Here is a 15,400-nt window from a genome sequence, read left to right as displayed (position 1 = left end):
CCCCCAAGTGCTCGTCCCTGCCCGACCCTCCGGGCTCCGCTCGTCCGTGGGCTCCGCTCGTCCGTGGGCTCCACCGTCTCCCAACCCATCGCCCTACTGCGGTGCCATATGGGCGAGCAACGCCGTATCGCGAATGCTCCGAACTTCCTTGGTTGGATGCCTTCGCCATAAAATAAACTAAGCAGCCCTCGAGGGTCGCTGCCAACGGCAGATACGTGCCTTCCATCTCCCGACTGACCGAGTTTGCCAAAACGGGAAGGCCCTGCTGAGGCCTCCCTGGTACGATGAGTCAACAGAAAGTCCATGAGCTGTTGACTTTCTTATGGGTCCAGCACTCATTACACCCCTCAATGTTCTCATGCCCTTGTCACCTCTTTCATCTGGTGGTAGTGCTTCACAGGAATTTGTATCATCTGGGGGTGCTTCACAGGAATTTGTGCACGTGAGGCGCTGTGCAGCAAGCCCTTATCTTGTTGAATTGGAGGCATTGCTGTGCAAAGGTAGATGTGAAGAGCTACTTCTTCAGGAGCAAACTCTTCAAGACAGAGCTTCTTATCTCAAAAGGGCTGAAGGATGGGACAAACCCAGTGTCAGGACAGGAATGCCACACCTGTGTGTTCTGCCATACTTAGGCATCCAGGGAGCCATACTCTGCCACAGAACAGCACAAGTTAAAGCAGAGTTCATCATATTTGTTTAATCAACCAACCCAATGGGTCAACTAAATTTTGATCAAGTTGCCTTTTGTGTGTGTGTGTGTGTCTGTGTGTGTGAAAGGCTTTCAGAAGTGTTTCTGGAAAACCGAGAAATTCCTCAATGTTCCACTTTGACGGACAAGTTTAAGACTATTGTCCAGCAGATACCCATTCAGAAAATGTTGATCCATTTGTGGGCTTTGGATGATTTGTGTAGAAAGATCTGGAGACTCCCTTCTCAGGCTTGATTAATATACCCATTCTTTATGAGAAATATGTTGATGTCTCCCAGGTCAACATCCTTCATCTGGGTGACTGAAATTCTAGTACCGGACTTCCAGATGGACCTAATTTGTGCAGATAAAATATCTAAGAACTTTCATACTTTTAATAGTTTCCCAATCTTCTAACTAGTCTATGAAAAGGTATTTAAACCACTTCTTGAGGTGTTCAAGGGCTAGGCTTAATCTAAGTGGTGAAAAAGGGGGTCGTTCAGTGACAGTAACAGGGTCATTGATGGAAGGAGGGGCCTACATATGAAATAAAGATCTAGTAACTGTGACTGCCTTTTGGAGGTGAGCATTGAATTGCTATTCCTAAGAGGGCTGAATCCTTTTTGAGCTGTACACAGCGTAACATCACTGTTGTAGCCACCCTTTAAAGGACAGTCTTTGAAAGTAATCAGTACTCATGCTTTAGCAAAGAGATGGCAGCAGCGATTGCTGCAGATGTTACTTTGCTTGCAAGGCATAAAACTACAACATCTTAATCTGTACTAAGGGTCTCACCATTTTAGTAAACCAGGTCTTAGGTGTTTTGTTTTTCTGGATGACTAAAAAGAAACAGTTCATCAGTATTGCTCCATTTTTAGTATTTCAAGGAAAGAGCCAAAGCTCAAAGTTATTACTAGTTTTTAATGTTCTGACCACACTTCACAATTCATCTTCAGTGAAAGAATTTTTCTTACACATATTCATTGCTTGCGTTGCCATTAATTCTTCCTTGCTTTTTAACCTTTTGTGCTTGTTGCTTTATAAGACTTTTCAGAGAATCAGTCATACTATTCAAAAATGCCATGTGATAGTGCTATGGTTCAAGCATCTGAGAGGTTGCCAGGCTTTGTGACTGATGTCCAGATTTTGCAGTTAGATTTTGCTGTATTAAGTTTCCTGTTAGCTTGCTCTTATCTTGCTTTCTCTAGAAAAAAAATCAAATTGTCCAAAAGTTGCATGGTGAATTGTCTAAATCACCCTTTCTTATTTCTAGAGGTACTTCACAAGTTCCTCACTGGAGGCAGGATGTATCAATTTCTAACAATATTTTGTTTGTTGAAACCAACCTTACTGCCAACTTCCTAAATGGCTTTCCTAACATTCCATGGAAGTGTTTCCAGTAGAAACGTTGTATGAAATGCAGTAATGGAGCAGTCTAAGAAGACTGGAAAGCCAGGCCAGTTTGAGTTCTGACAGTGATAGCAAATGTTTTCAGACATGGCTGAGCAGCATTAGTTAATCCAGCTTTGGAAAGTCCCAGACAATGTCAGCCAAGCAGGAAGTTTTACCATATGCCTACAGAGCTTCCAGTTTGAAGTGGACTATTGACTTAGTAGGACTCCTGGTAAAGTCAGGAGGGCAGTTGTTCTTCTGTTTAGCAGAATAAAGAATGTTCTAATTTATGGGCAAAGTACAGGTCATGGAATCAAATTCATTTGAAAGGTCAACTCCATTTTGACCTCACCGTGTGCCACTGTAATGTCTATAAGGATCTTCGTAGGTGGTGGAATAGCTGAATTTGAAATAGTTATGGTGGTAGGCGTACCTACCTGAAAGTTCACGGGACTGAAAATATCCAAGAGGTCTGTATTAGATGGGAACAGGTCTACATCTCTAGGATTTCCTCTAACCCGGGGATCACAGCTGTATTTGATATGCAGAGGTTTATCCACAAGATCGTAACTCTTGATAATGAAGTGATTATCAGTAACTTATGTTTGTTCATATTAAGATGATTATCTGCCTTTTAGTATTTGGGAGCAGGGCTTGGAAATGAAGCATTTAGTCGCTGAGATACAGTCAGTGATTGGCTAAAGGATTTCAAAAGGTGAGATTGATAGGGCTAAATGGGATAGTTACACTATAGGCATTAACACCTGATCAAATTATCCTATGCTACTTTTTCACAGTCAACAAAAAGATAGCAGTGGCTGGAATTCACAGCACATCTTCATCTCATTCACAGCACAGCTTCATCTTATCCTAAAGCAGATGCCTATGTCTGATCAGATGAATCAAAGTCTACATTTGATTTATTTTGTTGACTGTTGACTTTTTTTTTGCTGATCAGAGGTATGTCACCTTTTCTACAACTGCCTAAAAAAAGGTAAGATTGATCCTACTCATGTTTCTATAATCCAGGCTTTCTTAATCTAAGACAACTGATTAGTTTAATACTCCATACTGGCCCAATTATGTTGACAGTTTAGATATGAAATACCTTTGCATCTAGTATTTTTTCTTTCCTATTTTGATCCTATGCTCATTTGCCCCCTTGTTAACTCCTGGGATGTGGCTCACCCTTGCAATCTGATATTTTCTGTAAATTCTGTTCCTCTTAGTTTCCTCACCTCTTCCTCATCTCCATCTCAGTCTGTCATCTTCTAAGTGGTCTGAGATGTTTAAGTTAAAGTGGAGAAACAAAAATGCTAGAAAAAGGCATTTCTCGCGAAGTGTCCTTCCAACACAGAGATGAGAGTTATGTTTTCTGTTTTGTAGTGGGTGCAGTTCCAAGAGAGGTTGTTTCAGGCATAAAAAAAAGGGGTTAGTTCTGTGACACACTGTCGTGGTTTAGGAACAGTACTCCCCAATTCAGTGCCCACACTGAGACTTTCCAAACCATGAGCAGCTCTCTCTCACTCCCCTATTTTCCCCTCCCAGTCCCTGCTGTCATAGGATGGGGAGGAGAATTGGAGGCACAAAAGGCAAAGATCACAAGTTAAGAACAATTTAATAGAAACAGCAATGAGATAAGGAACAGTAACAGCTACAATACTAATGGAGAGTATAAGAAAATAAACAATTCACACTGAAAAAAAAAAGATAGACAATAGCAGCTGGCTCCCTCCTCCACATTTTCTTGACTGGAAGGAACCCCTTCTCTCTGGAAGAGAGTCCATTTTTCCCCTGCCCTGGGCAATGATGTGAAGTGGTATAGATTAACTTCTGGGTCCTAGCCATGCTCCCTCCCAGCTACTGAAAAAAATTAACCCTGTCCTGCCATGAACCAGGACACACACTGAGGAAAGTGTGATCACTTCAAGGAACAACTGTTAAACAAGATTCTTTATGTGAAAGTCTAGAAAAGAGGACCCCCTAATTCTCCAAACTACTAAGGCTTACTTTCATTGATCTGCAAAACACTGACTTCTAGATTAGATTAAGGCAGTAACACAAGATTAAATAACTGAAGAAAGAAATGGTAATTATGCTTTGAGTAATTATGCTCAGAGTAAGAGATTCTTAATAATTTTTGTGGACTGACATCATATCTAGCTCTAAGCTTCCAAAGAATGTTGTCAGATACACCACTGTTTCCTTGCGGACTTCAATAATAGATTCAATGTAATAATTTTTTTAAGAACAATTAAGTTCACTTCACAATGTGCCAATGAAATAAGAGGGTTTTTTGTTATCCATCCTCTACTCATGTGGAACTGAGACCTAAAATTACCGTAAATATTGTCGGAGTTGTCCACTGACTTCTGCTGTTCAATTAAAGAGAGCCAGATTTAAGAACCTAAGAGAATATAGTACTATTTATTTTTAATGTAGTTTCTTATTGATATTTGTTATAGGCGTAAATACTAGATGCTTTTGTACCTCCAGATGGGTACCCAACATCTTCAATTGAATTTCCAAAGATATATTTAGAAGCCATCCCTGACTACTATGTTTTAATGGCTTGCTCAGTATTAAATGGAGCTTTATGATAGAATTAGGACTAAATTATAATCTCATGGGGAAAAATGCAAGTTTTAATCTTGCAGAAGATTAAAAAAGCAGGATCTGCTTTTCTCTGCATTCATTCTCTTGCCTTTTTCACCACTCACTAGTTTCAGTTCTGCAACACTTGAAACTGGAATCTTAAATACAGCAACTTCCATCAGTACACAGAAACGGAGATAGACAGCTGTGACTATGGGTGCTGTGAAGTCAATGCTAACAGATATGAGATTAATATCTCTTTACATCCCTTGTAAGTCTACGTATGTTCTACACATCTCTGATTTATTCCTAGAATGTGTTCCATGCCTTAAATGAGGCAAAAGCTCCATGGAAGAGGCAATGCAAAGAGCTCACTGGAGAACACACATAGGCAGTGAAGGTGTGCAAGTATTACCTAACTTAAACTAAGTTTGTGTTTAAAAACCATGAACTGGAAATCTAAAATAAAAATAATGTTGTGCAATTGCATTGCTCACCCTTTCAGCTCACCCTATTGGACACCAGTAGAGTTTAGATGTTTATATCCACATCAGAGATAAAAAGTTTTAGCTACATCCTTGAACTCCTAGGCTCTATACAAAGTAGCCCTGTCTTACCACTGGAATGTAGCTTCCCTTGCCTTGGTGAGGATGAGAACAGGTTTATAAAACAACTGAGAAAACAAAATCCTAGCTTAATAGCTAGATTGGGATGGGAGCATGGAGTGAAACTGAAGGATAATTTTATCCTTACAGAACACTTGAAATGACTGATCAACCATAAGAGTTTGCTCATTCTTATGATCAATGTAATGATCATTACGCATTACCTGAAAATAAAACTAGGGAGTGTCCTCTTCAGTTTTTGAAAGGAAATATCACAAACTAAAAAAGTAGTAGGTTGAGGACTGATATAATTGTAGGTACCGTATCTGAAAGACAGATATTCTTTGGTTTTCTCTGGAATTTGTAATTTACCTTCTCATGACCAAGTACAATTTTAGAGAGAGTAAGTACGTGAGGAATAAAGACATCTGAAACTCTGTGTTTTTACAGAGAGTACAGAGAGCCCTACAGATTTTTAATGAAGTACCTATTCCAATATAGCTCTTGCAGAACATTTGTTCATAAAGAACTTTAGGATTTCTTCTGGTTATGAGTATGGTATTTACAGGTTGACTTTTCCAGAGTGTAAAAATCTCCAGCATTTTTTTTTTCACAACATGATATATCCAGCCTTTTCCAAATCCCAAAACCAGTGTTGTCCAGTGAAGAGAATGTTAATTTCAGTGGTAAACTGTTAGCCGTTTCCCTTGATAAGGACATTTGTAAATATGGAGGAAGAGCAGGATATTCCTTCTGATAGCTGGAGAAAGACTAAAAACCATCTTTTTTTTTTCCATTCAGACAAGAAAATTAAGGTGCGTAATTATCTTTTCTTCTTATAACTGAAAAAGGGAAAACGGAACAGTGCAGAGGAAAGTTGTCTTCTAAAGCAATAAAAATGCGTTATTACGAATAAGGAATATGAACTTTTTGATCTAACAGTTGAATTTTTGTAGATCCCAAATGAGTCAAAGATCTATGGTTTTATTTCAGTTTGAAGATTCAACTCTGTATTTTTCTGTGACTGGAAGAGTAATTTTACTTTAACATGGTTGCAATCCCTTCTTTCCTCCAGTTAGTAGAACTGCAATATATCTTCTGAAGAGGGTGATGAAGAAACAAACATCCATGTGTTCTTATGCTTAGGTCTGATAATCTGGTTCTGTTCCTGTCTCTTATAATTCAACAGGCCTTCTACCTTCCCGTCAGTACTAGGAATACAGATGTAGATATGTGGGAACCAGTACTTGATTTCCCTTGCCTGTCCAGAGGAAGGTTTTTTATATAGTAGATTATATTTAGTCTTCCTGTAATCATCAAAACGTAGTTTTATCTAGTACACTGCAATGTAGCCTAGTTCTACCAGTACCTCTCACCAGAAGTTTGACTCATGTATAAGATTACTATGCTAATCAGCTTGGCTTGGTGCTTGAAAAACTTTTCACAAAACTGTGCAAGCTGCCTTTCAGCACAGAGAAAGGAAAACAAAATGTCTGCTTGATTCATCATTAGACTGCAGATTTGACTGTGGATTCAATATAGCCTGAACAAAAATAATGTTATCTTCTGTAAGACAAGGGATGCAAAAGATAAGGAATCCTTAGTGTCTTTCCTTGGAGGTGATTCATGAACAGTTCCTTTTTGGGGAAGCGTGTTCATGTCAGTATATACCTTAGTAAAAGTCTGACAAAGTGGGAGAGGAAGTGGTCTGAATGCCTCTCATTTTGTTTCATTATCTTTCTGTGAAGTTGTCTGTAGGGCTTACTGATTTGACTGGTGGTCCATAGATGAATTAATGACCTTTTGCTATAGTTGTGGCAATATGAATGATCAAACTATGCTACAGCTTCTTGAGACTTATTCAGCACTGGCATTGGAAGTAAATTTATTTCCTAGGGATACACTATGACAGTTATGATCCTTTAACGTAGAAGCTGGAGTCAACATGACTACTCCTTTTGGGTCAGTTTACGGATGGAAGTTTTGCAGCTGAGAATTAATGGATCTGAAATTGCAGATTCATGCAATTTTTATCTTTTCAGGTAGCCCCCACTAACAAAGGCTGGCATATGCAGTCAATAGCTTTGTTGTTTAGACCGGCGGCACTGAAACAAAAGGCCTTGTTCCAGAAGTTTGCCTGTATTAGGATAGGCCGAATTCTACTGGATTTGCTCTGTTGAATTTTAGCAGCTGCTCACTGGTCATCATTTGGTATCGTTATTCAAGTTTTGCTGTCAATAGACAAGGGTAATTCACTAGTAAACACTTCACTAGGTTTTGCCATCAAGCCTCTGTGTCATCTTGGGCTGTGTTCATTGTCCTCACACATGGAGATTGTATTTTAGAAGGTCATGGATATGTTTCTATCAGTCTTTCTACAGCAATGGGACGGGGAATGACTTTTCCTCTATAAGGTCAAACATTAACAAAGACACAGTGGCTATCTTTAATTCTGGCATTAATATTTTTGTGTTGCAGCAAAATATTCATTATTCTTAAAAGCAAAAAAAAATGTTAATAAAACAAAATGATCTCAGCTCATGCCTAATGAAACATTAATTAAATGCCAATCATGTTGGTGTATTTATGTCAGTTTGACTCACTGAAATTCCAAATATGATCACTGCTGTGGCTTGTAAAGAACCCTTACCATTAAAAATTCCCTACATCTACCATTTGTAATCTTACCCTTAGATTACTAGGCAGCAGTGGGGAAAAGGAGTGAGCAAAAGAGATATGAGGACACTCCAGAGAATATTTCCTCAAGGAATCAAGCAGCTGTGAAGTTGTATTGTTGGCACATGACTGGGCAATGCATGCCTGCAGCCCAGAAAGCCAACCACACCCTGGGTTGCAGCAAAAGCAGCATGACCAGCAGGCTGGGGGAGGTGACTCTCCACCTCTGCTCTGCTCTCCTGAGACCCCAGCTGGAATATTGCACCCAGCTCTGCTGTCCCAGCACAGGAAGAGGCATCGACCTGTTGAAACAAGTCCAGAGGAGGGCCATCAAGTTGATTAGAGGGATGGAACACCTCTCCTATGAGGAAAGGCTGAGAGAATTGGGATTGTTCAGCCTAGAGAAGAGAGAACTTCGGGGTGACTTAACTGTGGCCTTCCAGTACCTGAAGGGAGCCTACAAGAAAGCCAGAGAGTGATTTTTTACAAGAGCATGTAGTGACAGGAGAAGGATTAATGGCCTCAAACTGAGAGTAGGTTTACATGAGCTATTTGGAAGAAATTTACTGTGCAGGTGGTGAGATACTGGAGCAGGTTGCCCAGGGAGGTTATGGCAGCCCCAAACCCATCAGTATTCAAGGCCAGGTTGGATAAGGCCTTGAGCAACCTGGTCTAGTGGGAGGTGTCGCTGCCCATGTCAGGGAGGGTTGGGTCTAGATGATCTTTAAGGTCCCCTCCAACGCTTAACATTCTATGATTCTATGATTAAAAGTTTCCTACATCTTTTGTAATCTTACCCTCAGATCAGTAGGCAATAGTGAGGAAAAGAAGCAAGCAAAAGGGATATGAGGACACTCCAGTGAGTACTTCCTCAAGGAGTCAAGCAACTGTCAAGTTGTATTGTTGGCACATTGCAATAATGAGAACTACAAAAGCTATTCAAAGAACAACATATTTTTCTTGAACATTGTTCTGAGGAAAAAAGAAACAACCAAAGAAACCCAAAACCCAACCACAAATGGAATCTTTTCAGGTGAAATATTCTTTCAAGGAATACATCAAGAGTCATATATTGAAAAGTTGTAATCCAAATGGTTTAAATTCTGCAAAGATAGCAATGTAAAAATGTTTTATACTAGAAGACATTGAGCAATGTTAACTATAGGCATTAGTATATGTATTGGCTATAATAAAAACAGTGTAACACTCCCCAAAGATACAATCTCAGATCATCACAGGCATGCATAAACACTGCATACTGTAAGCTTTTTGAAAAGACATATGAGATGATGCCATTGCTCACAAATAGCAAGGTGCTGGGTTATATATTTGCGTTTTGCGGGTTAAAACCAATTTTTTGTCTGTATAATCGTACTTATTGTATTATTTTATTAAATTGTTATTCTGACTTATAATCTCTCTTTTGAGTTGAGTTCATTTCCCCTGCTGCTTTACCTTTAAACCAGCACAAGTACTAAACTCAAAAGGTTGTAGGTTTTTTGCAGTGAGTTGTAACTCTGATAGTAGACAGCCGAGTAGTATCAACTTTTTCCAGAATCCTAACATGTCATTTCCGATGTTACAGGAGTGATTTCACCTCTGGCTCCTCTCTGACTTGTCTGATCCTGGGCTTCTGTTGTGTGCAGTCTTGCTTTGCTTTTATTTTTAATCAGAAGGCAAGCGCTCTCTTGTATATACTAATGTCTCTCATCCTGCAGATCTGACTGGTTTCAGGCACCTATTTGTCTTTCGATATTGATAAACAGCCCCCTTGAAAGAAGGCATTTTTATTTAGCAGTTGGAATAAAGCATGAGAGAAAAGGGGGTTTTAGAAACACCAAAGAGCTCATGCACATATTTAGTTCAATTTTGGTTAAGATCCAGCTGGAACCAGTCCACTTTATAGGGATATGCAGAAATAACATAGTCATGCTGATAGTCATCAAATGACTTCTCACAATTCTTCCCCCACCCCCAAGGACAGGCAATCTGTAACAACTGATACAATCAATTCTGGAAGGTTGTCTCGGCTCAAATAACCCGACTTACAGGAGTGAGTTTAAAAACCCATAGGAATATAAATGACAGTACTGCTCTATTGTGGGAATACTCTCATCCACAGAAGGTTAACCCAGGTGTTCAGATGTCTTTGTCTGTCACCTGGCTGGAAGTGAAGATTCACATCAAGACCTGAAAGTCACGTGTCCAGTGCCTTCTGTATAGTACAGAATCTTCATATTAAGGGTTGATCCAAATACAGCATGAAAAATTATTCAGACACACCCACATTTGTCACTGTCCCATTCCTATTACATTGTGTAAGAAGAAAACAATATCTGACAAAAATAAAATAAACACAGACACATGAATGAAAGAGAACTGACTACAATACTTTCACATTTATCTGATATTCTAAGGTCAGTTAAAATATGTGTTCAGTGTTAACATGGAAATGTCACATAAGGAAATATAATACCAGTTTTCTTACAGAAAGTTGAAGAGAACAGCTGTAGGTACGTTCTTAACCAAGATGAAACAACCTAGTAGTTATTGAAGATAAATATATATATTTTCCAAGTCCACTTTCCACCTTCTTATTTATTCTGCTCCACAGAAGTCCTTGCTAGCTTTCGACATGGGTACTTTCTCAGTAACATGAAACAAAATTACATTCCTGATGATGAAAATGTAGCAGTGAACAAGGTAAGTAGGTTTATTTTCTGTCCAACGGGCTGAGGAGAATTTTCAACCCTGTCAGCTAATTTGGAATCTCAGGGGATGGGGGAGTTTATGAAGCTGAAGTTTAATAACCATCCTCTATGCAATTCTTGACACACTGAAAAATATTTAAAACTGTGTTTGCATAGCTGTTAGGATCCTTAGGTTTTGAAGAGCTGCCCAAGGTAAAAATTTATTTTGCATTTTAGGATATAAAGAAAAGAATTTTTGTTTTCAGCAGAACATAAACCTTAAAGCAAGACACCTATGCATATATACAGATTTTCCCCTTCAATATAAATAGTCTTCAGCATGTAAACTAATGTTCTGCTGATTCAGGTTTGCTGAAGAAATGCAATTTCTATTTAAATCTTGTTAGGGAATTATAAATTTTTTTGGGAAAGTAAAGACAAAACTCCCCGCATCAGTATTGCTTCAGAAAACAAACATATGCCTGAAAAAAGGGAAAACAATTCTATTTTTCTGTGGAATTTCACGTTCTGGCTGTTAAGTTTACACTAAGGTAGAAGTTGATAAGAAATTTATGGGTTTGTATTATTGTCAAATAATAATCAAGTGACAAAATAATTTATTTTTGATTATGGAACTAACAAACAAATTCTGGAAGATAAGATTGTAAATTCTTGGGGTGGTTATTTTCTTTTTTTTTTTTTTTTTTTTTTTTTTTTTTAATCACCTTGTCTTCTTTGGTACTAATCCAGAAACAGATCCTGTAATGTAGGCTCATGCTGACTTTGTTTAAATTTGTTCTCATCTCTTTTCTCCTGCATGCAGCAGTATCAAGTGAACGGATCCCTACAGTTTTTTCATTAGTGACAGTTAGTAATTAGAGATATGGAATCGTAGAACCATAGAATATCCTGAGTTGGAAGGGACCCACAAGGATCATTGAAGTCCAAAACCCGTACAACGTCTCTCCGTCCATCCAGGGTTGACCCATCCCAGATGCAGAATCTGGCACTTCTCCTTGTTGAACCTCATGTGGTTGGTGATTGCCCGTCTCTCTAATTTGTCAGGGTCTCTCTGCAGGGCCGCCCTGCCTTCAAGAGAGTCAACAGCTCCTTCCCATTTTGTGTCGTCCGCACACTTGCTTAGTCTTCCTTTGAATCCTGCACTCAAGTAGTTTATGAAGATGTTGATGAGCACTGGGCCTAAGAGGAGCCCTAAGAGGAGCCTTGTTCTAAAAGACTAAGGTTGGTCAGCTTTGACTTTCATTCAGGGATGAACATTCTCAGTCAGATTTCATTCTGAATAGTTTTCAGGCACTTCTAAGTTTTGAGGACCTCATTGACTCCTTAAGACTCCATTTTTACTTCCTGGCTTTTGCAACAGAATATTCTTCTCCTTTAAATTGCATGAAAGTCAGTTTATATTTTCAATCAAGAGGAAAAAAACCACTTATAATAATGATAGTTATTATTATACCCAGAAAAAAGTAAATTTTTTTCCAACTGTGATTTGAGGGATAAAAGTTCCATACACTTTCTTCCTATTCTATTTAGACTGTGACATCTTAAACAGTAGGTGATAGTTTTTCTGATTTGAGGAACTCAGTCCATTAAATTCTAGAGCAATTCAGTTACACTTCAGTATTCATTAACAATGCAGTGGAACTCCACACTGCCACCACTTTATATGATTTTGCTATTTTAATTTAGTTTAATTTATAAATGCACATGAGTACATAAGTGTTGTTCTTTTTACAAACCTAACCAAAGAATTAATTGTAAAAAAAATTCCCTTTCAAATCCAGTCTAATATAGATCATTTGCTGCTAAGACTCTTTTCACACTGGCTTTTTTATACTTGTGCTATGTATAGAGTGAATCGAGAAATATGTAATAGAGATTCCCATCACTTTCTGTACTACCAAGCTGCTATACACTTGTGCCAAAAAGCCTTGGCATTTGTGGTTTTCAAAGTGTGAATAATGTGAAATTTGCTCTTTAGAGATTTTCTGTTGATCTTTTCAGACATAATCTCCAAGTGCAGGTGGGCATGACATACCTGGTGACACATTCAGACTATTTTACTAGATAATGCAATGCATTCCTAGAAAATAATGACACTTGGCAAAAAAGCCTGTACAGTTTGTTCTGACACTTTCCCTGAAGCCTTTTCTAACTCATTCTGTGATAGAGCACTACCCACAGAATATGCTTTTGAGTTACAGCTCAACAAGCCTTTTAAATGTATCAGTGTCGAGTGTTTTCTCTTCTAATTAAGTGGGCTTTTACTCACTTGGAGCAACTACTCTAACGGTGAAACCATTTTCTAAGACTTACCAACATTCACAGGTATTTCTGTTCTCATTTCAGAGAGCCTCCAGTAATGCTGATAGCCCATGAAAGTTGGTATAAATATTTTTCTTCTCATCCACAGAGAAGTCTGCCTTTTGCTCAACCCATTTACAACTTCCACAAAATCGTTTTGGTTGGTTTTTTTGTTGTAAGTTTCTGTAATAATATTTTAGAGGGTGTTCTTTTGATGAATACACATTCAGTTGCAGTTATCCTGTAATGTGAAGTCTGCTGCAAGCTAAAAAGATCATGCATCACATATATCACGTGTAACAGTTTCAAAACACAACAAAAAGTGCATCTCCCACAATTAAGTCAGTAGCACAAATCTCTGATGGAAAGAGTTGCTAATCCACAGTCTTGACTAAGTCCTAAGATACGTCTCTTTTGCTCGATGCCACTGCTAGCAACAAAGGCTGAAGCAAATTAATCCCATTGCTCTGTCTTAAAAGCAATACATCACTAAGGCCTAGAGTATCTCACTTCCAGTTCATACAGTTAATTTTTGGCTCTGGAAATTGAAACTAAACCTTGTTAGTTATCACTACAAATTAATTTTTTTGCATCTACAATATCCTTTGAGAGCATGGATACAACTGTCTTTTATCTGGAGAAAACTGAGAATAATAAATCGTACAAACATCATAAAATCATTCCATTATACATATGATCGATCTCAGAAGTGCAAATAGAAGTCATCCTACTCATCAATCTCCTTGGTTTTGGTGATACCAAGAGTAGCAGAGGGAGAGCTTCTTGTTTTCTGGTCCAATCTAAAGAAAATCAGTTCTGTAAAGACTACCTTATCTGTGCAACTAGCTAATTCAGTATTCTGCTATGAACCAGGCTGTGACCAACATGACAGTATGGCCATCATCTCTCAGCCCCTTTGGTGACAAGCCTGATAATTCTCAGAAGTCCACTCTGCAAATACAGCTGCCAGACTGCTTCAGTCAAACTCACTTTATACAGGTACACAATCTCCAAGTAGATATACAAAGGAAATGTTTCCTCTTTGAGTTTGTTGATTTTGAATTTAATTACCAAACCAAAATCCACTTCCTATAAAGGCAGAGTGATTCTGTGACTTGGGGTCATCTTTTGTAAACCTTACACATTTTCCCTTATCAACTATTAAAATTTTATTACAATTTATACAATTCAAACAAATTCTGAGGGCAGCAATATGAATTCTGTATATGAAATATCAAGTAATTACTATAATAGTTATTTAAACAAGCTGACTAGTACTGACTATTCCCCTTCTCCCTCAGAGTGAAAAAGAAAGTACTATTGCATTACTTGTAATGGTACTGAGACATTATAATTAATACAATACAAAGAGTTCTTTTTGCTTTGCAGGTGCCAATAAGCAACCTCAAGGGAATATTCAAAAATCCTTGACGTGTTTAGAGTTTTATTGCAGGAAAACTGGATGATGTAAGTGCCTTTCACTTCATTCTCTTTCAGCTATGGTGCCTTTAGTTGCTTGCTTATACATATAAAACACACGTGCCTCTTTCTCATTTTTTCTCAGTCTTTCTAAACCACTTAATCAGATATTCAAAATATCTTGTATACTACTACGTCTGCACAGGAAAAATTGAAGGTACATTATGAAAGTTGCAAAGTCAAAAACTCCACAGTTGCTTTAATGGAGCTCTATTTTATAGGTGTTATGATACTGACTTCAGTTACACAATTACATTTTGTTTTTCCACAAGGCAACTTTGATTCCTTATCTAAGGATGCTTATTTTACAAGTTTCCTAATCTGCTAGCACAGATTTTTTTAATTTTTATTTTTTTCAGAGAATTAAAGAAGCAAACAAAACTCCAAGACCTCTTTGTGTGGCACCATGCAGATTGCAGTATTATTGTTCATTAGCAGAGTTAAAATTTTTAGTTAGAAAGAAAGGAGGTTCCTAAAATTTCAGTTAGTGGGTAACAGCTAATATCAGCAAATTATCCACCTCCATATGGTCCATCAATAGCAGGGAAAGAGGGTGTCATTTCAGGGTTGGTAGAAGTGGATATAGGACCAGACTGTCCAAAAAAATTGAGAGTGGAAATATTCCCTGAATTTCCCTGATATTCCCATCTGCCTCTCCTGTAGCTTTCACCATTTCTTTCATCAATTTGAGTGGCAACACAGTAAATCAGATCAGCTTGCTGATGTTATTAAAAGCTATCTCTGCGAAATAGTATTCAGTGTCTGATTAGATGTGTGAGTTGCATCAACTCTTCCCATGGGTCCATACTCATTAATCCTTAAGCAAGAAAAGGACAGCAAGAGGCAGGAAAGAATGCATGTTCATGCTTTTCTGTGGCAGTGTGATCTTAAATCCAGTGAAGAGTCACCATAGTGACTCTCACAAGTGTTTGTCGACAGCAGAAGATTGTTAG

General features: G+C 38.2%; 1 protein-coding gene across 1 annotated transcript in view; it reads right to left on the bottom strand.

The window, feature by feature from the left end:
• Positions 1-226, bottom strand: part of CDYL (chromodomain Y like) — a 109,671-nt gene extending 109,445 nt beyond the window's left edge. Inside the window, exon 1 of the mRNA XM_008929322.3 lies at positions 27-226. Coding sequence (XP_008927570.2) covers positions 27-226 — 200 coding nt within the window. The remainder of the gene's footprint in view (positions 1-26) is intronic.
• Between the last annotated feature and the right edge of the window lie 15,174 nt (positions 227-15,400).

Source organism: Manacus vitellinus, unplaced genomic scaffold, assembly GCF_001715985.3.
Source record: "Manacus vitellinus isolate BGI_N305 unplaced genomic scaffold, ASM171598v3 scaffold_33_pilon, whole genome shotgun sequence".
Lineage (NCBI taxonomy): Eukaryota > Metazoa > Chordata > Aves > Passeriformes > Pipridae > Manacus > Manacus vitellinus.
This window is presented reverse-complemented; position numbering and strand designations above follow the sequence as displayed.